We start from the raw sequence: 27,945 nt of genomic DNA on the forward strand, positions 1-27,945 counted from the left end.
TTTCTCTGCCATTGTGTGATGTGCTGACCTCACAGGACCGTTACGAAGCTCCAGGGAACGACTACGCACAAAGCACTAAGCGCTGTGCCCCGGCAAGCGGTAGCGATAATTATTATTTTTATTACAACGAAACCAAGCTGACGAAATTCACACACGGCTCCCCAAGTCGAGAGACGTGCGCTGGAGACAAAACCAGATTAAGATGAGCAGGCCATAAGGGAGGGGGTACAGGAAAAGCTTGGGGTGTCTGCTCACAGGCTGACGAAGCAGAGGGCAGAAGGGGCCCTCTCAGGATTCCCCCCACCGTGGGTGGAGAAACCGCCCGGCTCGCCACCTAAGTCGTAGAAGTGGACGTGGAATTAAGAGGGTTACTTCTCTCCACGGTCTTCCCAAAGCCAATGCCATTTCCAGGGCTGAAGGGCTTTCTGAGAGATTCACCCCCCAGCACACGTTCAGGAACGACTCAGCGGACCACCCTCTGGGTTAGCGCGTGGTCTGCAGCCTCGCTCGAGAACAGAGGAGCTTCTAGACCACACTCCCTGGAGGACAGCACATCCCGCTCCTTTTTTCCAGAAAGCATCAGCCACCACCATCCACCTTTTCTCCTCCTTACTGTGGACAAGAACTTTCATTTCTCTGCTCCCTGTCCCTCTCACCTCCTAACGGACTCAACGAAGTGGCTGTTGCTTTTTTAATTTGTTTAACGTTTATTTTTGAGACAGAGAGACAGACGCACAAGCGGGGGAGGGTCAGAGACAGACAGGGAGACACAGGATCCGAAGCAGGCTCCAGGCTCCAAGCCGTCAGCACAGAGCCCGATGCGGGGCTCGAACCCACAAACCATGAGATCACGACCTGAGCCGAAGTCGAACACTTGCTTAACTGATGGAGCCACCCAGGCGCCCCAACGGCCGCTGCTTCTAAACGGCCGGACTCCTCAACTATGACTGTGCGGGTTTTCTGAGCTGTGTTTGGAGGGAGCGGGCCACCTCCCCCAATAGTAGCGGTCAATCCCCCAAAGCACCTGCATTCTATCAAAAAGGCTATTCGAGTAAGAAAGGATTGTCTCTCCTTACAGGAAAACAAAACAAGGCAGTTTTCAACAAAACCTGCAATTACACATAAGGGATGCCTCAGCCTCAGGATTCACCGATTCCACAACCATTGCTCAGGGGTGACAGCACGTTCCGGGGTAGATACGTCACCTTTCAGGGTGTTGTGCGGGAAGGTGGAGAACCACACTCTACAAGTAGTCCCTGTGTGTTGGGTTTTGGAGAATTTCTCAGTATGGAATCTCATTCTGCAACTCGTGTGTGTGTGTGTGTGTGTGTGTGTGTGTGTAAAATTTCATTTAAATCCAGTGTTCAGAACACAAAAATATATTTCAGGATGCACAAAGTTAATCCTCCAAACAACGTTAAGGAGACGGATGCTGTGGATGGATGTTGACCTTCTGTGTGGTCACGACACTACTCAGGTAACTCAGCAGGTGAGTCACGGTTTGCGCACAAATCCGGGCGCCCCTTCCACGAGGACAAAACGGAGTTCTGTTGTCACTGAAAATCTGTTCGGGCAACAAGGTCCTTTCGAAAGGATATGTGTTAGGATGCTGAGTTTAAACATAGTTATATGTTACCCTGTTAAATTAAGGCCACATTATTGGGGCGCCTGGGTGGCTCAGTCAGTTAAGCATCCGACTACGGCTCAGGTCATGATCTCATGGTTCATGAGCTCCAGCCCCTGGAGCCTGCTTTGGATTCTGTGTCTCCCTCTCTCTCTCTGCCCCTCCCCTGCTCCTGCTCTCTTTGTCTCTCAAAAGTAAATAAATGTTAAAAAAAATTTTTTGTAAAGATATTATTGACAAGGAAATGGCCCGGTTTTCTTTCATTAATCTTAGGGAATTACTGTAATTTATGATCAGATTTGAAATATTAGTCGTGTCTACCTCTTAGGTAAGCCAAAGCACGTCTCACTAGATGGCAGTATTGTTTACACGGCCTTTTTGGTTTGGGGTTTGGGGGTGGGGGGGGCAGTTACTGGCCCAACTTTGTCTCAAGCTTTGTCCCCACCGCCCAGTGAGAAGAGGTAACGTGGCCTTTGTTTCTCTATGACCGTGCCGAGCAATACAACACGAGACCCAACTTGGAAATCCCAGCGACACAGAACTGCTCAAAAGCAGCGTGAGTGCCACGTCCCTCCCCAGGAAGGGGAGGCGTCCTGGGGCGTCCCTCCCCAGGAAGGCTGCGTGTCTGAGCAATCTGAGGAAATGCCCCCCCCCCCCCCTCAGCAGCGTGGTGAGGGGCAGGGGCAAGCGTGCGGAAAACGGTGTTTGAATCCCTGCTCCAGCATTTCCCAGCTGTGTGACCCTGGGCAGGTCACTTGACATTTCCGGGCCTTGATCTGTCATCTGTAATTCACAGGGGCAAACCTTCCCATCCTGCTTTCACGGGCATCTCTGAGGTCTGTGGTTTTGTGGGGGGTTTTTTGCAGGGGCGGGGGGGCTGTGGGTCTTTTTGTTTTGTTTTGTTTTGTCTTGCGAGGGAGTGAGAGCACAGGGGAGGTGCAGAGAGAGACAGACAGAGGATCCGAAGCGGGCTCTGCACGGACAGCAGAGAGCCCTGTGTGGGGGCTCGAACTCCTAAGCGATGAGATCGTGACCTGAGCTGAAGTCGGAAGCTTAACCGACGGAGCCACCCAGGCGCCCTGAGGTCTGTGTGCTTTAACAAAAAGGGAGCGTGTCATGAACAGGCCAATGGGTTCGATCTTCACACTGATACTGCCTTTCACAGCCTAATCCACCGGGCCCGAGGGGAGCCAGCCTCGAGAAGGTGATGGAAACTGTCAGACTGGTTCCAGATTAGGCCTGTAATTAGAAAACTCCTGGCCACGGCCTCCAATAGAGACGTGGCTGCTGTTGGGTGTGCTCTTCCTGTGGTGCCACTTTTCTCCTTGGTGTCCCAGTCATTCCCAGGCCTCAGACGTGCTGCTGAAAAGACACGCCAACCCTTTGAGGCCACCGGGGCAGCAGGAAGGCGCTAACTGGTCTCCAGAGTCCTGAAACTGGTCGCTAGTATGCTTCCGCAGCACCTCAGTTACTCCCCGGGAACGACTTGGGCATATGAAATATGTGACTCATTACCTAATCCTCACAAATACCTCTATAAGATAGAGGCACGCTAATTTGTCACGCTCAAGACAGTTAGCACAGTCAAATCTCAACTTGAAAGTAATTAGGTGTGTGCCTGGGGTGGGGCGGTTGAGGGGGAGCCTTCAACGCTCCGATTTATTGAAGATTGCAGAGTCTACGGTAATTGTAAAAGAAAGATTTGTATTTTATAAACAGATAAGTAAATAATAAGAAAGCATGTGCGTTATAATGGTATGCCACTGTGGGTATACAAATAGCAAGGATGAAAGACCTGGACCCTCTGTTTCAAAGTGTTTATTCAGGGGCGCCTGGGGGGGCTCAGTCGGTTAGGTGTCCGACTTCGGCTCAGGCCATGATCTCGCGGTTCGTGAGTTCGAGCCCCGCATCGGGCTCTGTGCTGATGGCTCAGAGCCTGGAGCCTGCTTCAGATTCTGTCTCCCTCTCTCTCTGCCCCTCCTCCGCTCATGCTTTATCGCTCTCTCTCTCTCTCTCTCTCTCTCTCTCTCTCAAATAAATAAATAAACATTAAAAAAAAGTGTTCAGTAAGAATCTCGATCGAGGCCTGGATCACTGGATATTTCAAATTAACTCCAAAATAAGGAGGATTTACTCTTTTGGGTTGGTCTAAATGCTAGCTCTCTATCATTCTGTAAAATGTTAAATGATATGAGCCTATATATCGCCTCCCTTCCTCCCTTATAAAGGTCTTCAAATACGAAGAACATTGGTCCATGGGCCTTTCGGTGTTTTACCAATTTATCCCCTAATGCTGGGATGAGATCATCCTGCTTAGAATCTCACCTCAGCTGCGGTACACAAATGGGAAGCTGCTGCTTGGTCACGCGTAGAGGTGGCTGGCGTTTCGCGAGCTGGCGATTCGCACCGATTCCATGTGCGTGATACTCACTTTATGGTTTGGGCCTTGTGTTTTCATTTACCACCGCTTCTTATAGAAAAGCGGGCCCTGGTTCCAGTCGGTCTTGAGTCCCGGGAACCCAAGCTGCTGAAGGAACATGGCGCTCACGCTCAGGTCACTGAACGCCGGGGTCACCACGTGTCTGACACTGTGCTAAGCACTCAACGTACATCGTCTCACACGGTCCCCACAGCGGCTCTGCGACTTTCCGCTTTGCAGAGGAGAAAACACAGGCACGTGACAGCCAGGAAGCCGTGCCAGAGGTCACCCCACACAGTAAGCAAGGACGCCGGGCTTTTATTGATGGTGCCTGAGCAGCAAATCTAGCGTGGCCCAGCATCGAGTCCCTCATTGTTCGAGATTGGATAAAAGCACTGATAAGTATCAGCCTCAGACTTTCCCCCCAAATCGGTTTACTTTGTCATTAAAAGAGAGAGAGAGAGAGAGAGAGAGAGAGAGAGAGAGAAAGAGAAAGAAAGAAAGAAAGAAAGAAAGAGAAAGAAAGAGAGAGAGAAAGAGAAAGAAAGAAAGAAAGAAAGAAAGAAAGAAAGAAAGAAAGAAAGAAAGAAAGAAAGAAAAAGAAAGATCAGTGTGTGTTGTTCCCCCCGGACCAGGTCACCGTGGTCGGTGGGTATTCTGGCTCTTTCTCTCGACTCCACAAAGAAAGCAAGTATCTTGTATCAGGACACCAGGGCTGATAGAATGACTCCGATGAGGGAGGATGTGGGAGGCTATTTAAAACAAAAGATAACTGTGAAAAAGAGCCTACACCTAGGGAATCTTCTTGCTGACCATGATTTCACCTTCTTCCCTCATGTGGTGATCCTAAGCTCTGCCCTGCACCCCAGCCCAGCCCTGAGAGCTGGAGGAAGAGGAAAGCCTGTCCCCAAGCCTGGGACACAATGGCCCCGTGCCCACCACCTCCCTCTGGGGCCTAGAAATATTGCTGAAGAAAAAGAAAAAAACAGGGCGCCTGGGTGGCTCAGTTGGTTAAGTGTCCAACTTCGGCCCAGGTCATGATCTGTGGTTCGTGAGTTCGAGCCCCGTGTCAGGCTCTGGGCTGCCAGCTCGGAGCCTGGAACCTGCTTCGGATTCTGTGTCTCCCTCTCTCTCTGCCCCTCCCCCACTTGCTCTCTCTCTGTCTCTTTTTCTCTCACAAACATGAAAAAAAAAAAAAAAAAAAATATATATATATATATATATATATGTATATACGGACCATCCCACCACGTTAACCCCAGCCACCAGTTTGGTCAGCAGAAAAGGAAGGGACCTCCCGCCCCCCCAGCACCGGCCAGGTGAGGTCTCCCCCCACCAGGGTAACGTTCCCCAAAGTGCTGTTTACATTTGCCCCTGTGGCTGGGCAGTGCAAACGGACGCTGAAGGTATTTTATAAGCTCAGAAGAAGAAGCTGTTACTCCACAAAAAGCCCGCGTCTGTAAGTTGGTCACTCGACCTTGTCTGTCTGAGCAGCTGCTTCATTTTGTCCCCCTGCGTCTGTGTAAGGGTGTCTGTGGGTACGATGCCTCCCTGCCTCTCTCTGCTTTACCCTTTGTGCCTTTCCCCCTCCCCGTTCTCTCTCTCCAAAGGACGAGAACGGGACTCCTTCACCGCTGGCCACCGTCAACTTGTGCCCCTGCTCCTGCTTCCGAAGTGGCTCAACCGGAAAGGCTCCCCACGCCCCCAGCCCTGCCTTCACCTTTCGCCCACCTTTCCACCTGTCACCTGTCTGTAGTGGGCTGAATCGCGGCGCCCCTGAATGCACTCGCAGCTCGGGCCCTGTGACGTGATTTGGAATTGGGTCTTTGTAGACGTAGTTGGTGAAGGATGGAGATGAGGTCTTCCTGGATTAGGGTGGACCCTCAATCCAGTGACTGGTGTCCTTACAATACAAGGAGAGGACGGAGGGAGACCCCGGAGGAGGCGTCCGCGGAAGGCAGAGGTTGGGACTGTTGTGAAGCAGCCTCAAGGCCCTGTGGCCAGTAGGACGCTGGAAGAGACAAGGAAGGATTCCCCTCTAGAGTCTTCAGAGGGAGCACGGCCCCACCTTGATCTGGGACTCCTAGCCTCCCGAGCTGTGAGCGAATACGTTTTTGTTGATCGAAGCCGCCTAGTTTGTGCTAATGTGTTATGGTGGCTTTAGAAACAAATATACTATCTGTCTGCAGTCTGTCATCTGTCACCTTTGTTCTCTTCCCTGGACTTTACACCGTTGCCAGGTAAACTCTTCTTTAAAGCTGTGGTTCTTGACCCTGGCAGTTCAAACTGCCAGGCCTGGGTCCCACCCCCAGATTTTCTGATACACTCGGTGTGGGGTGTGGCTCAGGCAGTGGTAGTTCCTTAAAGCTCTCAAGTGATTCTAGCGGGTGGTTAAAAATTCCTGCTGCTGAGGGGCACCTGGGTGGCTCAGCAGGTTAAGCGTCGCACTTGCTCGGGTCACGATCTCACGGTTTGTGGGTGTGAGCCCCACATCGGGCTCTGTGCTGACAGCTTGGAGTCTGGGGCCTGCTTCGAATTTCTGTGTCTCCTTTTCTCTCTAACCCTCCCCCACTCACACAAGCTCCATCTCTCTCAAAAATAAATAATATACATTTAAAAAAATTTTCAAACAATTCCTGCCGTAGAGCAAGGAAACTCTTTCGTTCCCCTGTTCCGAAATCTCCAACGGCTGTCTTCCCACGAAACGTAAAGAGGATACCAGGGCGCCTGGGTGGCTCAGTCGGCTGAGCGTCTGACTCTCGGTTTCAGCCACGGCATGACCTCACGGTTTGCGAGTTTGAGCCCCGCGTCGGCCCTGTGCTGACGACGCGGAGTCTGCTTGGGATTCTCTCTCGAGACTTCCATGGTGGTAACTACAGCGGCCAATGCAGAGTCACCGTGGTGTGCTGGTTATCAGCAAGCTACAACAAGGGGGAAATCTGAGACCACTAGAGGCCAACCCTGCAGGGTTGATGAGTGACCTCTCATCCTGGGGAAGGCACCCTCAGAAAATCAGCAGACTTGCTGACATACTGTCTGATCCGCAGGGTAAAGTCTGGTCATTCTCGAGCGGCTCCTCGTCCAAAGACCTCACCTGGCTGCTCCCGCCACACTTTTCAGCTACCAAACGTTTCCCAGGTGCATTAGTTTCCAGTTGCTGCTGAAGCAAATTACCCCAAATTGAGCAGCTTAGAGTAACACAGATTTATGCTCCATTTTCTGTTCGCTAACGTTCTGGAGGTCGGACGTCTGGAATGGGTCTGCAGGGCTGGCTCTTTCTGGAAGCTCTAGCAGAGGATCCCTCGCCTTTGCCAGCTTTTGGAAGCTGGCTTTGCTTGTGGCCTGCGGCCCCTTCCTCTACCTCCAAAGCCCTTCTCTCCTCTCTGACCTCTGCTTCTGTCCCTACATCACCTCTGGCTCTGACAGTCCTTCCTGTCTCCTTCTTCTAAGGGCCTCTGTGATTATGCTGGACCCATCCAGATAATCCAGGGTGATCTCCCCCCGAATCCTCAACTTAATCATATCTGCCAAGCCCCTTTTACTGTGTAAGGAAACATATCCACAGGCTTCCTTTTCCCGGCATTAGGATATGAACATCTTTGGGGCAGGGGGCTTATTCAGCCTACCACACCAAGGGAGAGAGTATTTTTGAAATTTCCTGCTGAAGTTGGGGTGTTTGCTTCAGACCGCAGCCCTGCCCACATCCCTAAGATACGACGACCCTTCTGGAATTTCACCCTGAGCACCGTATCCTCCAGAGACGCTCTGCCCATGACTGAATATACAATCTACTTCCTTTTCTTGTGTTCCCAGTTTGTCAAAAAGCATAAAGATAAATAATACTCCTCTGATCATCTATAAATAGGTGGGAAACAAAAACCCATCATGTTAAAAATAAGTGGTTTTGATGTTGTCATTTGTCAAATGGTGACATTATGCCATCGCCCCGGCTCAGCAGAAGCAGCAGCAAACGGGCAGGCAGCTGACACCGGGGCTGGCCCGAGAAGGGCACTGTGCGTATGTTAGGGGACACGTTGTCCGAGTAAAGAACATGAATGAGAGTCTTCTGCTCCCCCAGGGGCTGCAAACACCTGTCCCCGCTCCTGCCTAGAAAGTAGCTCAGCAGGAAGGAGCACATGCACACCCCGTCCCTCGAGCTCGGCTACCCTAGAACACGTGCTTCTGGTGTCCACAAAGCCATCGTAAGTCATAAGCAAAGGCTCTGAGTATGGGCGCACTAGCGAGCAGAATCTTCCTTCCTTCCTCTTGCAGAGGCGCTCGGAAATCCTCCGTAAAAAGGACCAGCAGCACGTCCTCCCAAGTTCGTCTGACCTCTCAAGAGCAAGTTTAGGTACCGCACGAGCCTCGTGGCTTAGCGAGCCTTGACTCGCTCGTAGGCTGCTGGAGCTACCACAGTCCTCTTGCCCATAAACTAAAATGTAAACTCCAATAACACCTGTGACTTACTAGGCACAGTCGTCTTCTGGAAACAGACAATCCCACACCGACTTCAGCCATAGTTCCGTCTACCACGGTCTCTGACGTGGATTCCAATGGATGCTTTTTGAGAAAGCAGGATAATTTTTACACCAGAGATGTTTTCCTTTAACCCAAGGAATGCACACTCAATACTCTATCATGTTAATGATCCATTATGGATTTATGATTCGTGCATTAATCTAACACCATCTTACATTGTCTTGACATGTTGACTTTATTGAAGTCCTAGGAAATAAAGTTCTCCTATCCCTTCAAGTGCCCCTGTATTGAGTGTGACATCAAATGCCACCTGGATTCTTTGCGTTGCGTCCAAGGATCTACTGAGTATCGTTAAGATACTTCAGGTTAAAGATACTTCAGGTTAAACATAAGCTTGGTGCCCATAAACTGGTGGTTTCTACCAAAACTCCTGGGGTCTCAAGAGGTCCTTTGGCCTGGAATGTTTTCCTGAACCTAGGGCCAGACATGAGAAACACATTTAGTGTTTCCCTGAGATTGGCATTGTCTCTAAGGAGCAGACACGTTTGCACGGGTTAGCTGCTGTGAGCGACATAAGAATAAAAGGCATCGGGTTCTCAACGGGTTTGTAATCTAGCAAGAGAGATCAAACTAAGATTTAGGAAAGAGTGAACACAAAAAACTTCCTACCTCCCAGCCTCAGGCTTCTCTTCCGGCAAATGAGGGGATGCAAATAGATCCCTAATAATTGCATCCCTGCCCCAGAGCTTATAAAATGTTTTCATATTTTTCTTGACTGTTGTCCAACAACCTTACCAGGTCGGGATTCCATAGGTGAGGAAAGGGACTAAGACGTTAAGCTACTCAACTGAGGTTCACCAACGGGTGGCGCCATGGACTTGACCCAGGTAGGAAGGTCTCCAATTCTCACACCGTGATGCAAAAGACAGTGAACCACTCTAGGGAAGTGGATTCTGTGATTCTGGATTGGAATCACAACATTCTGTTGATTCTGAGTGCTGTGTGTGCAGTGTTCCCTGCGGGTGTTTACTGTAATGACTAGAAATCATGCAAAAGCAGCTGCCTTTCAAAAAGATGGAATCAGGGGCACCTGGGTGGCTCAGTCGGGTGAGCGTCTGACTTCCGCTCAGGTCATGACCTCATGGTAACGAGAGTTCGAGCCCCGCATCGGGCTCTGTGCTGACAGCTCGGAGCCTGGAGCCTGCTTCCGATCCTGTGTCTCCCTCTCTCTCTGCCCCTCCCCCACTCGCCCTCTTTCTCTCTCTCTCTCTCTCAAATAAATGGTAAACGTTAAAAAAGAAGACAAAACAAATAAAATGGATTTACTCCAAGGGATTATTCAACTTAGAAAAAAAAAAAAAAAGATGGAATTAACCTGTGGTTGACTACAAGGAACTAACCCAGACGTGTCTTTTCAAAGTCAAAACCCATGTGGTCCAAAGAAGGTTCTAGAGTACTTTCTGCTTTCCATGTACGTATACAGATTGGGCTAATCGCCTACAAGCCAGTAGCAGAAGGCCTTTCTGTGAAAGACAACTGGAGATTGTTGCGCTTTGGTGTGGGTAACGGGGGGCTTGAGGAATGTGAGGGACCTTCCTATCACCCGTGTGAAGGTTTCACCCTGTCAGTGTTGGAAAGCCTGTCCTCATCTTGGTCATCCTCCCTGCACTTAAATGGGAGAAGGACAACGTCCTCTTCTCCCACGTTTCTGCAGGCTCCAGGTTTCAGCAGCAACAAAGTCTAGATGCTTCTCTGCTCAGCGAACAGCCCTGGCACGGGTCCAGAGGGCTACCTGCTCTGTGCGGAGGGAAGCAGGAGCGTGGGTGGGCAGGAAAAGCGAGGTCAGCTTTCAGAACAGTCAGCCGTGTCTGCTGAGCTGGCTATCCTGTGAGCTGCAGAATATTTATGGCAGGGAGATGTCCGTAATGGGAGACACTCAGTCTGGCCAGACGCCGATCGCCTAGCCCAGGGCATCAGGATGACACAGTCATGACACGGGGGCACCGATTCACAGCCAGGCACCAAATCTCTTTATCCCAGACAGATTCCCTTTGATCCCTTTATCGACTAGGCCGAAATGCACGAATTAGCCTGTTCTGGAGTCAGAAAGAAGCATTCGAATTTACCCAGGAAATTCTCAAGTCGGTGGCTTGCGTGAATCATCCTTGCATCGGCCTCGCCCACGGGCTGGACTGTGAGCCCTCCTGTGCGCTCTCTCACCCCCGCACTCACCTCCCCGGCTGACACTGGGTGGTTCACCCGCCCGACCCCGTAAAGACCACGGGACCGGAACCTGGGGCTCTAGTCCAACGCGGGAGCCCCACCGACACCTAGCACAGTGTCCAGCACTTGGTTAGAGCTTAATAAACATCTGTGATGGGGCAGGACATTCTTTTTCAGCAGACACGGAAGAAGAGGAGGAGCAACACTAATCAGGCACAAGTAAAAAAAAAAAAAAATCATCAAAAATCCTTGATCTTGCTTGCAAGCAGCGTCTTTACCCTGCCCACCCACCCCATACAAACTTTCCTAACACTGTGACTATTTTCTAGGAAAGCACCAAGGCCCAATCCCTCATCCTTGCTCATTAGTGCTGTGCAGCAGCTGAATCTTCTAACTAGCACCTGATATATGTCACAAGTGCTCTGGGGCCCAGGAAGGTGTAACATGAGTCGTCTGTGTAACATGAGTATGTGCCTCACACAACTCAGGGTGTGTTGAAAATACGACCTGAGTACCAGAATGTGCACCCGAGCATTTTATTTATAGTAGCGAAAACTGAAACTCTAATAATTGGTGCTTGGGTATATAAATTAGGCCACACTCAGATAATGGATCATATTTATATAATGGCATACTATGCTACCATTAAGGATCCTATTCTAGAAAAAAATATATAATGGCACGGGAAAATGCACCCAGCAATATTAAGCGGAAAGCAGATCACAGAATTAAACATAATCACAATTGTATAAATTGGGCTTGTATAAAATCCTGGGAGGAAACATACCCAACAGTTATATAGTCCGTTTCTGGGTGATGTTGATTTTTAGTCTTATTTATACTTGTTTGTATTTTTTGTATGTTACTTTATAGGAAACATAATACTTTTTTATTAGTTTTCAACATAATATATTTAAAATCTCCAACAGAAAAGGTATGTTACTCAACAGCGGAAAGAGGCTATTCTGTTCCCGCCTTCCATGGTTATGTTCAAGCGTTAGATGATAAAGCCCCATCCAGGGGGCCGCTGGCTCGGCATCAGATTTTTATACTCACAATCCAGAAAATTCCACCCCAAAGTAAAGTGGCAGGTAGGTCCCTGCAGGTCAACACAGGAGTGATTTTCTTTGGTATGTCGGGTCTGGAAAGGAGCCATATCTGGGAAAGATGCTGACGGGACACTGCTCTGGGGTAAAGCTGGGGGAAAGTTAGAAGTGGCAAGCCAGTGCTGGCTCCGTCCCCAACTGTGTGGCCGCAGGTCATTCGATTTCTCTAAGCATTGTGTTCCCCGTCTATAAAAGGAAGATCTAACATCCGTCCTGCCCGCTCACAGGTCTACTGTGAGGTTAAATAAAATGATGTGTGCCCCGTATTTTGCAAACTACAAAGCACCCAGTAAATGGCAGTCTGGCGATCCAAGAATGCTAACTTCTTAAGATAAGGATCCAGGCTCCCCTCTTTCCTTCAAGATATCAAGACAAGCCATCTATACTCCCTCTTCCACTCTAGAAAAGTCACCAGGAATTTGATTAGCCACATTTGACGCATTTTATGTTCCCCCGTACCTTTGCCCCACGTAACAAAACCATACTGTGTTCTCTCAACTTGTTTCTTTTTTTTCCCCTGGGAACATGGTCAGATTGGCTTTCCCTGCCTCCGCTGAGGGAAGGGGAGGCCAAAAGCCTGGATTCTTGCCACTGGAATGTGGACGAAGTTACCTATGTCCCTTCCAGGCTGGGTCCCTCAAGGCCCCCCATGAGATTCTCCACAATCTCTCTCTTCCCTCATTCCTTGGCTGCTTGTACAAGATCTGGTGTCAGACTCTGAGGCCCCTGGAAGATGGTGACATGGAAACGAGCGGAAGGCCAGGCACCAAACACCCGATAACAACAGGGCCATGAGTAAGAAATAACCTGGGATCATTTGTTACACCAGTGAGATCTCCTGACTAATACACTCTGTGACCATGGCCACCCCTCCAATCCACAGGGACTTCAATGCTTTCTGCTGCTTGCCACATGACTGATGCAGGGGACACAGAGAACACATATGGCAAACCCAACCCTCATCCAACAGAAAACTCACCCAAGAAAAGTTAAGACAATTTTTAAGATTCCTTGGCAGATTTAGGACCTGCTCCCTTAATTTCTATAGGGAAACTCGGGAGTATGTGCTAATTTAAACAACTGAAAAAGAGAAAATAAGAAAACGGAAAGACACTTGGTAACCTAATCCCAACCGTATTTAAAGTGAGTTGCAGATAGAAAAGGGTTATGGTCCAACAAGGCAGAAGGGGTTAGGAAGGGAGTCTACACCTTTTTTAGAGGGTCAGACATTGGAAGCAGAGCGCTACCATGGATCACTGGCCCCTCATATGTTTCATCTTTATTTAGCAATGGCCAGTGGGGGGCCACATGGAAACATTGGGCTCTGAGTTGGGGAGTCCCCAGAAGGAAAAGAGCAAAGACAGGAAGTGCAACCCACTTCTCTGCACGGACCCCAACCAACCCTATTCTAACTTGCCCAGAGGCTACTTACCTGGTATGGGTACAGGGTGACCCCGTTGGTTCTCGACAGGGACCAGGTGCCATCCAGATACTGGTGAGCCTGAATGGCCACTGAGTTGAGGATGTTCCCATTGCTGGGACTGGTGGCCATCTGAAGGCTGACCTTGGCCTGGTGGGTTGGGGACCCACTCTTCTTCTCGGCCCCGTTGCTGACCCCGAGGCTGTTGGGTTTGCTGCTGTGCTTGTTGGTGACGAAAGCCGTGTAGTTGGGGGAGGCGTAGGAGGCAGGCACAAAGGCCCAATCTCTGGGCTGCTGCAGCCCACCCATGTGCCGGGACCCCACCAGGGTGGGCATGTTGGAGAGGGCTGGGGGCGAGCCGGGCGAGCCATCGTAATGCTCACTGCCAGCTGCCTGTTCCAAGGTCACCACCATCTGGATGGCCTCCTGCTTCAGCTGGTTCAGGTGTGTGGCACAAATGTCACAGCGGTTGTCCTTGTCATTCCATGCCTTCCGGATGGTGTTGGGGACCTGGAGCTTGTCGTGAATCACGGCCGAGAAAGCAGGGTCCTGGAGACAAAACAAAACAGGAGAACCTGTAACTCAAGGCTGGTATGTGCAATTCAGATGTCTGGCTTAGGAGTTAAGCCCTAGGTGTCTTCAGAGTCTGACTGTCTGATAGACCTCCAACAGACGTGAGCAGCCAGGCTGGCAGAAAAGCCTCTAGTGGACAAACACCTTTGATACATAGGAGATTATTATGGTGGAGACATTAGGAATAATTAAAAACAAAAAGATTTCTAAGCATCCTCCTCACCAGGATGGCCAAAGAACATTCCAGATTCTTCTCCACGTGTCCACTGAAGAATTACAGGGAGTGAGGGGTGAGTGCCGTCAGCCCCGACTGATGCACGTGGTCCCCTGGCTCCCCGCAGGCCATGGAACGCTGGTGATTGATGGAGAGTCTATTCTAAGAAAGTCTTGGCCTCATTAGTGCTGTGTGCTTAGTGCCATTGGAAGGAAACCAAACCGAACAGATTCTGGACCAGAAGCCCAGCAGCCCCTGCAGATTCCCCGTTGACCATCTGCTCCGTGGCAAGCTGGATACACGTGTCTGATATCCTCACCAATTCAAAGAAAAATACCTCCATGACAAGCAGTCCAAGACACCTGTCCCCACAAGCATCGTCTAAAACTACTATTCAAAACTCTTTAGCTCGGAAACCCTTGCCTAAAACAAATCAGGGGGTGTCCGGGTGGCTCAGTCGGTTGAGTGTCTGACTCTTGATGGCCACTCAGGTCATGACCTCACGGTTCGTGAGATCGAGCACCACACTGAGCTCTGTGCTGACAGCACGGAGCCTGCTTGGGATTCTCTCTCTCTCCCTCTCCCTCTCCGCCCCTCTCCTACAGGCACACATACACGCTCTCTCTCTCTCTCAAAACAAATAAAAGTTTGAAAGAAATCAGAAAATGAAGTTAATGAGGATGATTTCTTTCATTCACTTTATGTTCATTTTTACAGGAAAACAGGATTTCGCGGAGAAATAAACATGAGGGCTGTTAACCGTTTACCAGAATATTTGAGTTCTGATTCCAGTTCTGCTACTAACTAGCCGTGTGACTTTGGACAAGCTAAGTGGCCTCACCGAGCCCCTCGTCTGTCACCAGAGGCCATGGCCGATCCTTGCCGTAAGATCCTTCCAGCTCCGTGACTCTGGCCGTGGAGAAATCGGGACAAGAGAGTATGGTACGTGTATATACAGACGGAGCCATATGTCATTTTGGGGGCCTGAACTTTTGAGATCCCAAATTTGCTGCAAATAATTGATGAGGCTCATTTTCCTCTAGGACATTAGAAGGAAAGTCTGCCCTTCTGAAACTTACTGTCTGGTTTCATGGGAAAGGGGGGGGGGCCCTCAGGATTGAATGGGGCTTGATGAGCTGTGGGTAAGAGAGGCAGTTGGGGGGGGCGCCTGGGTGGGCAGGAAGAAAGATCGGCGGTGGGAGAGATGTTCTTAATTACGATCCGTCTTGATTATGTGCTATAGCGTTTTGTTTTCCCTGTTTAACTACCCTGAATAGCTCCTCAGCAGGCGCTGATTAACTGATTAATAAATCAAGAGGCCCCTTTACACGGCAGCAGGAAGGGGTGGCTCAGGAGGCAGAAACTCAAGACAGTCACCTAAAATGATGGGAAATAATAAGAGGTCAAGGTTGATCGAGTCCGGTTGACAAAGTGCTGCGAGCCATATGAGACCCGCCTGGTGGCATCCTTCCCGGTGACAGCTGCTCTGTCCAGAGTCAGATCACAACTCTGAGCATGTGGGACCCCCGGTGGGCTAAAGGACCCCTCAGGGACCATTCTGGAGCAGGCTGTCACTTCGGTGTTCAGATAAGGAAACTGAGCTCCAAAAAGGTTAGTAGCTTGGACTACACCCAGACGTCTCAAACCCTAGGTCGTGCTTTTCAGAGCCAAAGAGTCATATTCACCGATGGACTCATGGGGTTCTTTGCACAGTTTTCACCTCGCTCATCTAGGCAATAGTCATTTATTCAAAAGAAATTTATTTGAGCCCCATCTGTGCCCAGACACAGGTTCCTGCTTTTTCATACAACATTACAAAATGAGCCTTTTCCCTTATCGGTACATGTCATTTGCAAATGTGATCTTTTAATGACCAGGCCGTATTTTATCCTTTCGTTGTTTCAAGGTCATTTATTTATCCCCACGTTCTACTACGTAACCAGAGACAGCGGAAGAAATCAGAGACGGGCATTCAAAAGCGACCCGCAACCCATATAGCTCATGCTTTCAAGATGCCAAACTATTTGGTTTCAGGAAGCCTCAAACGAATGGCTCATTTAGAACGTTTGTGTTAATCCAATCATCAGGAAGAGGCGTCACAGTGAGGAGGCAGATAGAAGTCCGGTCCCGTCCGCACTTCTAGATTCCTACAGAATCTAGATTTGAGTCTGACATCTGCAGCTCAGGCGGGGGGGACACATCCATGCTCCAGAAATGGCGTAAGCCTGCTTCTGGGGGTTCCTTTCTCCTTTTCTTCTTGTTTTGTTTTTTAATATTTATCTTGAGAGAGAGAGAGAGAGAGTGAGTGTGTGTGTGTGTGTGTGTGCGCGCGCGCGCGTGAGCGGGGAGGGACAGAGAGAATCCCAAGAAGGCTCCACGAGGTCAGCACAGAGCCCGATGCGGGGCACAATCTCATGAACCGCGAGATCATGACCCGAGCTCGACAGACTAAGCCACCCAGGTGCCCTTCTTCTTGGTTTTTACTGCCCTCCCTTGAAGCAGTACCTTCTTCACTCAGCTCACTGCTGTTTTGCCATTCAACGTCTAACATTTAACAAAGAACGTCCGTTGGCCAGGCCCTGCGCTAGGTTGGGGACCTCAGGATGCGTGAAAACAATTCCTGTCTCCCACAAGTTCACAGTCCAGGGGACCTTCCCGGTTCCTGGATGCCACGACCCTTTGCTGCCACCTCCAGTCCAGGACCAATCAACACACATGGGACCCACGGAATTTCAGCGCTCCCCACCTGGTTCCAGAGGCGTCAACAAAACCAGCCGTGAGTGCTGCAGCAAAGCCCTCTATCAGTACAATGCACATGACCACAGACACCCAGAAGCAGCAGAGAGCCTCTGCTGTCTCCTCCGGAGGAAAGCTGAGATCGACTCTTCAACGAGATACAATTGCTGGCTGATGTCAGAGGCGTTCCCTAAATTAAGCCACCCTTGATCTGAAACCCTATGCGGGTGCTTATCAGCAAAAGGCCTCAGTTAGTTGGGGAGCCTGGGTGGCTCAGTCGCTTAAGCGTCTGACTCTTGATTTTGGCTCAGGTCGTGATCTCACAGTTGAGAAATGGAGCCCCACGTTGAGCTCTGTGCTGACAAGCGGGGAGCCTGCTTGAAATTCTCTCTATCTCTGCCCTCCCCCCCACCCGTGCTCTCTCTCTCTCTCTCAAAATAAATAAGCAAACATTTTATTTAAAAAAGCCCCAATTCGTCAAGAGATATAGCTTGTGGAAACTAAAACCCTTTGCAAGGGTTTGTCCGTACGTTATAAATATTTTAGCGCAACTCAAAACTTCAAAGGGGAATGGTCAACAGACACGGCTTTCTGTACGCGCTGGGGAAAAGATGCTGCTCGGGGGAGAGGAGTCCTAAACAGGAAGAAAAGAGAAAAGGAGGCTTCAGAGCCATGGAAGGCTCACACATGCCCATCTCTTCTGTCACGAGCACAAAAAGATTTGCAGCGGCCCCGGGAGATGGGCTAGGGCAGCGCCCTTGGGGTCAGCTTGCACCTGAAGAAACCTGGACCCCGGGAAGGAATGAATTAAGCCCCACAGTCTGGCTTGCTGCCTAGCCCCTGGGTTTCAAAGACATTCCTACATCTAGTCCTCGTTCACCCTGTGAGCTCGGGAAACAATCGCCTGGGAACAGCGGGAACCCTGCACAAGCTGAATCTCTATCTTGAACGTCTTAATTTTCACTTCAGCACGTACAAAAAGTAGGCTATTGGTATTTGGGCGACATTCGCATCCTCAACTTTGAAGGTGAAGGTTCGGTGCCCCAAACATCCTCATCTTTCAAAAATAGTAACAAAATGATTTCTCCTGCACATCTGCCATGGGGAGGAATTCAAGAAAATACTTGGGCGACTGGTAACGTTCCTTAGGAGGAGGGTTAGGGCAAACACGTGCCCAACAGCTCACTGCCAGAAAGGAACACAGAAAACTCTGGAAGATGGTTCTCCAACCCCTTTACAGCTCTACTTCTTCTAGGGGCGTTTTGGGAAAAGGGGCGTCCTAACACATCCCCTAAGCATGTCTTAGACTGATGAATTTCTTTAGGTTGACCTCCCCACTGTCTTCTAGCGACTGATCTAAAAAATTACGATGAAATCTTCCCCAGGCAATGGCATCCAAGCCCATGGCTTCCATAGCCATCTGTATGCTGGTGACTGGGAATTCTCTCTTTTTGTCTCTGCTGGTCTTTCTCCTGAACTCCAAAGCCCTTATATCCCATACCCCCCCCCCCCCCGGAAAACATCACCCCGATAAATACTCTTCAAACTGACAATTCAAACTTAATTTTATTGGCCCTTAAATGTACTCTTATTCCAACAATCACTATCAAAGTTTAAATAGCATCCTTATCCATTCAGACACCCAGGCCAGAAATCTAGAACCTTCCTTGTCTCCCCCTTTCCCCTCCAATCCAACCGCCAAATGTAGATGGTACTTTCTGAGAGCCCTTTACGGTGCCTCTGTTCATGTCCACTGTCGTGATAAAGCTGTAAACACTTCTCACACCACCACGGTCTCCCTGATTCTAGCCTTGACCTCAACCCACCTCCCCCCAAGACAATTTTACTAGAAGGCAGATCCGATGGTGTCATTATCCTGCTATCCTAGACCTGCATTCCAGGAGCGATCTTACTTCTGTAGTTTCTATTTGGAGAACTACTTCTCTGCTAGACTGTCAGGTCCTTGAGGGGAAATATTCTTTCTTTCCATCTTTAATCCCTCCGTGGCTCAAACAGTGCTTACTTCACGGTAAGGGCTGGACAGGTATTTGTGAAATACGTAAGTGAATGAAAAGAATTCAACCAAAGCAAAAACAGTCAAGTAACAAAGTTGAGTTGGGTCCATGTTTCATTTATTTTGTCTAAGTGAGCTAGTTGCCTATTATGCGATTATCATGACACAAACCCTTACAAATCTAAGGTTATTAGAGTTCCCCAACCGTATTTGTTCTAGCTGGCTGAAGAGCCTAATGTGTGCCAACCATAACCCAGATGCCATCCTTCTCCCTGGCTTGTCCTTAAACTATTCGAATATATTCTCCATTCTCTTACCTCAACACAAGATCTATGACTCTTTCTCCTAATTTCCCAGAAAAGTCATGTTTATATGCAAAAGGTTTTGGGTTGGGGGGTTTGTTTGGGGGAGTTTTTGTTTTTGTTTTTGTTTAACCATCAGGCCGACTCACTGGCAACAAGAGAAACCTACCCCGGTACAGGTGGGCTGGACCCCCAGCAAGCAAGCAACATGCTCACTGTCCAAGGGCACAGCTGCTAATGAGGGCATAGATCGTGGAGCGAGGGTGGGAACGTGCAAACTACTGCCCACGCAGGCCATTTGCTCACGGCCCTCACTTCTTCCCGCCCCATTTCATCCTCTGCTCAGCCATAAACACTAATGCCACTTTTGAGGACCAGGTTGTCGTTTTTCTCCGTGTCATTTTAGCCAAAAGGATACTTTGACCGTGTTCCTCCAAAGCCTCTGGGTCTGGGAGGGAGGCAGCAGCTGGAGTCAGTGTCCGGCATGTGTCATACAAATTCCTGTTGATGTTTGCTTCTGGTTTATTATTCTAGAGGCCTCTGGAGACAAGCGCGTCAGGATTGAAGTCGTTCTTCAAAGGCACTTTGTTTCTACTTTGTTCCTAAACTTTCTTCCTCCAGAAACGCCATCCCACGAGGCCCGGGATGGCGGGCAGGACTCCGAGAATGCCGTGTTTTGATCCCCACTGCAGGCAGCTTCCCAAAAGATCAATGGAATTCACCTTCACACTCCTTACAATCTTTGCAGCGAACGTCTGCTTTCCCGCCTCCTCCCCACCTCCCAACACCTTCCTCAGCAGTGTTCTTTCCTTCTCAAGAATCCCAGTGTTCTGCTTAGCAGTTCTATCCCCAAAGGCAGGTGTCAATGTCAACGCTGCTCTTTTTGGAACGGAAACAGCAAAACGGAAGGTTTGCAAAACAACAGACAGCAGACCTCAGGTGCATCTGAACCAAGAATATGAACTCCCTCCTTCCTGGCTCCACATTCGAATATCTGGACCCAGACATCTCTCCAAGAAGTAGTATTTTATTTTTGCTTAACTTAATTTAATTTAATTTAATTTAACTTTATCTCATCTCATCTCATCTCATCTCATCTTTGCCTCAGTAATTTCAGAAGAACGAACCAGATGATTTGACCAAACCTTAACTAGCTGTAGGCAGAAGGAAGAACGCCAACAGATCAAGTCCAAGGATACACGGGAAGTGCCACCTGGCGGACGAAACTTCTTCCTTGGGATGGCATGGTCTCCCATGCTCACCAGCCCCCTGACCTGCACCACTCACTTTCCACTCGTGCCTGACGGCACGGGAAAGATCAAAGAGATGCCTCCGGTCGGTCGTGACGACCCACTGTCCTTCTCCGGTGAGACTCTGCCCAGCCGTCTGGTTGAACCTGCCCGGGGCAACTGACGGACAAACCTCAGTGTCCTTTACTGCTGAGGTTCACAGAGTCCCCAGACCCACAAACAAGGCGTGGGACCGCCCTGGAGGGAAGCCAGGGAACACATCAGACGGTGACGAGTGATGACGTCTCACTGCCCCTCGTGGTCGAGGGTGACCGCCTTACGGGGGCTGCCGTTCTCACTAGCATCCCTGACCGGTTTCCTCTGCTTGGCACGAGGACACAAGGCTCATTCTGCAAAGTTCGGTGGTTGCACGAGGGAGGGGACAAGAGCGAGTGGAGAGTTGTTGCAAGAGCCCAAACCAAACCACAGAAGCACAGCAGACCCAGCCTGGCTCTGAAATCACAGGCCGGCATTGGTAACGTTGAACCTCCCTCCGGCCCATCAGGCCGCGTCTGGACCCAAGGCTCATCACCATCATCATCGTCATCATTACTGACCCACCTCGTGCGCCAACCGCGCCTCGCTCCGTAACGACGATCACCCGAGAACACGGATCCCCGCGTGTGAGCAAGAACGCACGGAAACGCATGCCAGGTAATGAGCTCCAAGGGACCGAAAAAACCGCCAGAGGAAGCATGTGAACTGTCAGACCAGAGCTGTTCTACAGAAGAGGCCAAATTAACCTGTAATGTAGGGACTGTGCCCAGCCTGAGTTACCCGGCTCTGCGGGGAGAGCAGGGACCCGGCGTGAACGATCGTGTTCCCCACGCGAGGCCGGCGGCGGCAGGATGCAATTCACACGGCTGCTCGCAGCAACGTGCGAAAAAGCCTTGCGGCTGATACGACCTTTCTGCTTCAAAAGAAGAGGCAGCTTTTTAATTAGAACTTAATATGATTAAGAACAGTTCACGAATTACTTGAGAGAATAGGTGAGGTGTCCCTCCACTACAATCACGTACATTTTCTTTAATGCCCTGTGTCTGACCTCTTCCCACTCAATGGCACTGAGGGTCCCTGTTGATTCTCTTGAAAGGGATCGGTTACAAGTGGGAGAGGCTCAGACCCCCACTTGACCACTTAGTAGCTATTTCACGGGGAGGCATTTTTTAGCAACTCAGCCAAGCTTCAGTCCCCCTAGATGTGAAAATGGGAATTGATAGGGGTGTCTGGGAGGCTCAGTCAGTTAAGCGTCTGACTCTTGGTTTCAGCTCAGCTCACGATCTCACGGTTCGTGGGTTCAAGCCCCGCTTCGGGCTCTGCGCTGACAGCGCGGAGCCTGCTTGAGATTCTCTCTCTCCCCTTCTCCGCCCCTCCCCTGCTCATGCTCCAGTATGCACACACATGCATACCCTGTCTCAAAATAAACAAGTAAAGGTTTAAAAAAAAGTTGATGATTTAAGAAAAAAAGGAAACGGGAATTTTATCGAGTGAGGACTGGATGTAACATGGTCGCACAGTCCCTGTCCTTGGGAAATGCTAAGTAAAGGTAGCAATTAGTGTCAGGGTCACACTTCTCAGTATCTAACACCGCACCTTGTGGATATGAATTCGGTCCGTCCGATGATGATGGCAACGGTGGTGACAAGGATCCTAGGGCGTGCTTGTGTCCAGGAGGAGTTAGCAAACACTTTGGGCATTAAGAGGCGAGGAGACGATAAAGATGAGACCATATGGTCTTCCGTTAACATCCTTCCCATTACGGTAAGTCAAGGTCCTCTTCAAAGAAACCAAAGTAAGAATGGATCCGTAGAATTCCTGAGCGCGACCGTGTGGCTCACAGCCTTCTCTGTGCTCAGAGGTGCACTAATCGGAGTCGCTCCTTTTCACGGAACTGAGAAGACAATGCGTCTCAACTGAGAAGCATTTCTCAGTCTCTCTATTTCTCCCCAGGAGTGAGGAGTTCTGCAAAGGCACCCTGCTGGATGGTCAGGTAGAACCCCAGAGCCGCCAACCAGCAAGTGTCTCCGAGGGGTTTCCAACCTCTCTGCCCAGGAGGTGGAAAAAGGAAGATGATTTCATCTTAGCCGCTTAACTACCTTCAAACCTGAAAATCCTGCCCTCCGGTCCACCCCCTGGTCCTGGAGAGGAGGACCCGTTCACAAGCAGATCAAGTCCTCAGGATGGGGGAGGGCAGGAGATACTCGCTGAAAACCTATTTAAGTGTTTCCCTGAACTTCAAAGTAACATGCTAAAGTTCTACCTTTGAATTATTAAAGTCTATCTAGATTAGACGTATTTTTTCAACTTTTTTAACATTTATTTATTTTTGAAAGACAGAGAGAGAGCACTGGTGGGGGAGGGGCAGAGAGCGAGAGGGAGACACAGAATCCGAAGCAGGCTCCCAGCTCCGAGCTGTCAGCACAGAGCCCGACGCGGGACTCAAACTCACAAACCGTGAGATCATGACCTGAGCCGGAGTCGGACACTTAACTGACTGAGCCACCCAGATGCCCCTAGATTAGATGTATTTTTTTTTAAATTTTTTTTTCAACGTTTATTTATTTTTGGGACAGAGAGAGACAGAGCATGAACGGGGGAGGGGCAGAGAGAGAGGGAGGCACAGAATCAGAAACAGGCTCCAGACTCTGAGCCATCAGCCCAGAGCCTGACGGGGGGCTCAAACTCACGGACCGCGAGATCGTGACCTGGCTGAAGTCGGACGCTTAACCGACTGTGCCACCCAGGCGCCCCATAGATGTATTTTTATATGCGGGCTATAATGTACTATCGGGTGGCAACAGATTTTTTTTTCAATCTCTAAGTAGTTGTATTAGTTTAATGATGTTAAAGAGTCTGTTAATTATCTAATTATGAAATTGCCTGATGCTTCTTTTTCCTTTAATGAACTATGTATGCATGAAAGACTGCAGTAATGTAGTTGGCTATGTTTTTTTGGACTCACTACAAAAAAATAAAGTACCTAAAATCTGAGCTTGGTATTGCTGGGTTTTGGGGTTTTTTTTTTAATGTTTTTATTTATTTTTGAGAGAGAGAGAGAGAGAGCATGAGCAGGGGAGAGGCAGAGAGAGACGGAGACACAGAATCCGAAGCAGGCTCCAGGCTCCGAGCTGTCAGCACAGAGCCTGATGCGGGGCTTGAACCCTCAAACTGTGAAATCATGACCTGAGCTGAAGTCGGACACTTAACCTACTGAGCCACTGAGGCGCTCCTCTGTTTTTTTTTTTTTTAATTTTTTTTTCAACGTTTATTTATTTTTGGGACAGAGAGAGACAGAGCATGAACGGGGGAGGGGCAGAGAGAGAGGGAGACACAGAATCGGAAACAGGCTCCAGGCTCTGAGCCATCAGCCCAGAGCCTGATGTGGGGCTCGAACTCACGGACCGTGAGATCGTGACCTGGCTGAAGTCAGACGCTTAACTGACTGCGCCACCCAGGCGCCCCTGTTTTTTTTAAAAGATGAAATTTTAGCAGACAAACTCTGTTTCTTCTATACCCTAAAACACACTTAAATACCTCTGCTCGTCCCCCTGTGACCTAACCCGTGTGACCCAGTGTTTCCGACCCCATGTAATCTGGTTCCAGCTGTCTTGTCAGACATCTCTCTCAGGGGTCCTCGTATGACTCTCCTGTATAGTCAGGGTGGGCTTCTTCTGTCTGGAGGAAGCCCCTGCATTTCCCTGCCTCTGTGCCTTTGCTCAAGTCTCTGTCCTCATGATAATTCCCGCCCTGCCTCATAAACCACGAGAAAACTTTCGGGGGTGACGGAGATGTTCACTATTGTGGTAGTGGTCTTGTGGGTACATGCATGTGACCAAAGGTATCAACTTGTATATTTAAGATGTATACAGATTACCGAATGCCAATTATATACCCCTGGAACTAAAAAACAAAAACAAAAACAACAACCACAAAAAAAACCTTGTTCATCCATCTTAAGCCCCAACTTGGGCATGAAGTCTGACTCTCAGAAGGGATGTCTTCCTCCGCTGACTTTTAGCACACTTCTCTGATCCGAGTTAATCATATCACTTAGCAAATACTTCCTTGTTAGTTACAGTGGTACATGTTCTATCTCCACAATCACGGTAAATGCCAAGGGGGCAGAAACCATGCCATAATTTCAACCGTAATGATAACTTCTACCCTGCTCCCCCCCCCACCCCACCCCCCCAGAGTCTACTCAAGACAGCAGCCAGGGTGATCCTTCTAAGTCTGCAATCTGATGCTGACATTCCTCGACTTAAAATCCTCCCCGGCCCACCTGAGTCAAGTCACAGTCCGCAGGACCGGGCCTCCTGCTCCCTCCCCACCCCCAGTCCTACGACTTGCTCCCTGACTCACTCTGCTCTGCCACAGGAGCCCCCCTGCTGTCCCTGGATCACACCAGGAATGTTCACTCTGCCTCGGTGACTCTATGCTTGCTCTCCCTTGTGCACGGAGAACTCGCTCCTATCGGTATCTACCTGACTGTCGCTCACCACCTTCAAGGTGTTCAAATGTCACCTTGCAAAGGAGGTCCTCTCTGAGCACTTGATTACACCTGCAAACCACCCCCAGCACTCCCTAACCCCCTTCTCTGCTCTCTCGTTACAACACTGCCACCTTCTAACATACTACTCTGTTATGGAGCCTCTTCTTTGTCTCCTCCTGTGAGATATCAACTGGGTGAGCACAGGGACATGTGTCTATGTTGTTCACTGCATCACTCCGATGCCTAGGACAATGTCTGACATATAGTATAGGCACTCAGAAAGTGTTTGCTGAATGAATGAATGAATGAATGAATGAATCTTCAGGATAAGGCGTTTCTACATTTAAGAACTTCATCTTTCTTATGGACTTTTATGACTTTCTGCTTTGTACTCAAGTTGTCGTTTTCTTCTTTATGCTAGATTTTAGTGTCCTCGGGGGGCTGGCAAAGCTGGTTTGCTTTGACATCCCTGCCTCTCAAGGCATTACCTCCAGACCACCCCCCTGCAGCAGAATCACCTGGGAAGCTATACCATGCAGACCCCAGGACCGCTCTCAGATGCTCTGTACCCTGTATCAGAATTAGGGCTCTGGAATGTGCATTTCAGCAAGCATCTCGGGTGATTCTGTGCCACACTGTCCAGAAGGAATGGGAACGGAGACTGAGCTAGAGAAGGGAGAAGGAACAGGTGGGAAGGGACCTCTCCCCTCCCTTCTGAGCACCTACCCCCACTGTGGCCCCGACAGGGGAGCTCTCCACCCCACCCAACGAACTGCGACATCTCTGCAAACCTCGGTGCTGGGGACTGCTTGTCTTGTCGTCATCCAAGACAATGATATATGGCTCGTGGGACACAGCCCAGAGACTACGGGTAAAAGGCGATGTCTCTTCACTAAATCCTCTCCCTGATCTGGTGGCTCTCAACCCCTGGTGATTTTGACCCCTGGAGGACATTCGGAAATCCCTGGAGACAGTCACAATTGTCACAACTGGGAGGCGGCTACTGACATCGAGTGGGTAGAGGCCAGACACGCTGCTAAGTATCTTACACAGGAAAAGACTCCCAGACCAAAGACTGGCCCAGTCCCCGTGTCGTCTGGGGTTGAAAGCAGGGCCTGAGCCCTCTCCCAACTCCTTGTCACCCACTGTCCTAGAACGGATGCAGGACACAGAGACAAGTGCTCCAAATCCAGAAGCGAATCCAGCTCCTCTCCCCCAGACTCACTGCAGTGTGGAGATACCGGATTCCAAACAGCACAGTCTCTTTGTATTGTGACCGTTGGCTTGTGGCCGACCGTCGTGCTGGGCCGTGGGTGTGGGGGAGCTGCTGTGGGTGGGCACAGACCCCCGCACGCGCCCGTGGGGCACAGGTCCCCAGCCTCGCGTCCCCTTCTGTCTGGACACACGTGCTATCCCCCCCCTCCCCCACTTCTGCTGATGGTGCCACCTGCTGTCTACACGAGCGCGGCAGGGCAGGGCTGATGTGGGACCCGATCTTGTCCACATGACCCCGTTCAGCTGGCCCGCAGCTCCAGCGACCGCTCACACAGCCTGTCATTTCCATCTGTGCTGCCCGGCCTGGGCCGGAGAGGGCACGGCCGAGGCTGCTGTCGCTATGAAATCACTTCGAGCCTCCGACCGGATGTCACATCACGGTAACTTGGCAGTTTCCCGCCGGGACAAGGAAAGCCAACGGCGTGACAGGAAGCATTACTCCTCCGGGAGGTGACTCGATGGCGATGACAGAGAAGACCAGAGAGGTCCCTGTTGCAGCAGAACCCACATTTACGTGGCGCAGACGACGTGCCAGGCTCTGCGCTGGCGAGGTTTGTCGAGGGAGGTCACAGAGGCTTTGGCCCTAAGTGCCCCTCGCTGGAGTAGACCCCGCGAGGCACCCTTGTGCCCACTCATGGTGCAGGGAGGTGACGTGACACGCCCCTGGGGCAAAGGAAGTGCGGAGAGCACGGGACAGACCGACGAGTCCGAGGTCTAGTTGCGGAGTATCGGCTTGCGGGCCCAGAACTTCCGCAGCCATCGTTAGACCTCTGCTTGCGCATTTGGGGTGGGACGGAGGAGCCCCGGGATCGTCACGCAAGACTTCCTATCCTCCCTTCTCCCACAAGGATCGATGCTGAAAAGGTCTGAAAACCCACTGAGCTGAGCCAAGCGTCACCGAAACAGCCCCGACCGTGGGGGGAAGGCGGCAGTGAGGCGCAGGAGGGACCCCACCTCTCCTCTCCGTGACCGTCAGACAGTCAGCCGCCACCGTCGGCTCACACTCCCGCCTCGTGACCCTGACCAGGGATCACAGGGGGCGGGGCAGGCGACATCTCTGGCCGTGACCGTGGGCACGTGCGCCAGTCTGGCGTCTGCGCTCCTGTGTGCCACCCCCACACCCCAGCAGAGGGCGCCCTCCCCCGCGGCTACCGTCTTCACCGGGGCCTCAGGGCCCCTCCCCCTCCCCCCCCCCCCCCCCCCCCCCCGCCAGCAAAAGCTGAAGCTGTCTGTTGGAATGACTCCCTCGCTGGCTCAACCAGAAGCACGAGGTCATCTGGGGGGGGGGGGGGGGGGGGGAACGGACCGGGACCACCCTCGGGGCATCCGGCCCTTCTAGACACAGAGCCTCGAACCTGACCGCGCACTTGCTCTTACCGCTACACCGTTACTCATTCATTTCCCTTCGTGGTTCTTTACGTTTGAGAGAGGGAGGGAATCCCAAGCGGGCTCCGCGCGGTCAGCACAGAGCCGGACGCGGGGCTCGAACTCACGAGCCGGGGAGATCGTGCCCTGACCCGAAGTGGGACGCCTAACAAACTGAGACCCCCAGGCGCCCCTGTCTTCCTAGTTCTAAGGGCTTTTTGACCAACAAGCCCCAATAAAAAGGTAGATGTGACTTGGCCAATTCGTGCACGTTGTCCACCTGCATACGCCGTGTAAGAAACGGAAAACAGCACCAACTCTACCCCCAGCACCTCTGAGGCCCTCTGTCGCAAGATAAAGAGGTGGGAAGAGCACAGAGCTGAATGCATTAGGGGCGGGAGAGGCGACGCTTCT

General features: G+C 50.6%; 1 protein-coding gene across 2 annotated transcripts in view; it reads right to left on the reverse strand.

The window, feature by feature from the left end:
- The window catches only part of KIF26B (kinesin family member 26B), a 474,080-nt gene that overhangs the window by 280,710 nt on the left and 165,425 nt on the right, over positions 1 to 27,945 (reverse strand). For both annotated transcript variants that reach the window (XM_047840985.1, XM_047840984.1), the window contains one exon: positions 13,284 to 13,820. In XM_047840985.1, the coding sequence (XP_047696941.1) occupies positions 13,284 to 13,820 (537 nt within the window). The remainder of the gene's footprint in view (positions 1 to 13,283; positions 13,821 to 27,945) is intronic.

This window comes from Prionailurus viverrinus, chromosome F1 (genome assembly GCF_022837055.1).
Source record: "Prionailurus viverrinus isolate Anna chromosome F1, UM_Priviv_1.0, whole genome shotgun sequence".
Taxonomy (NCBI): Eukaryota; Metazoa; Chordata; class Mammalia; order Carnivora; family Felidae; genus Prionailurus; species Prionailurus viverrinus.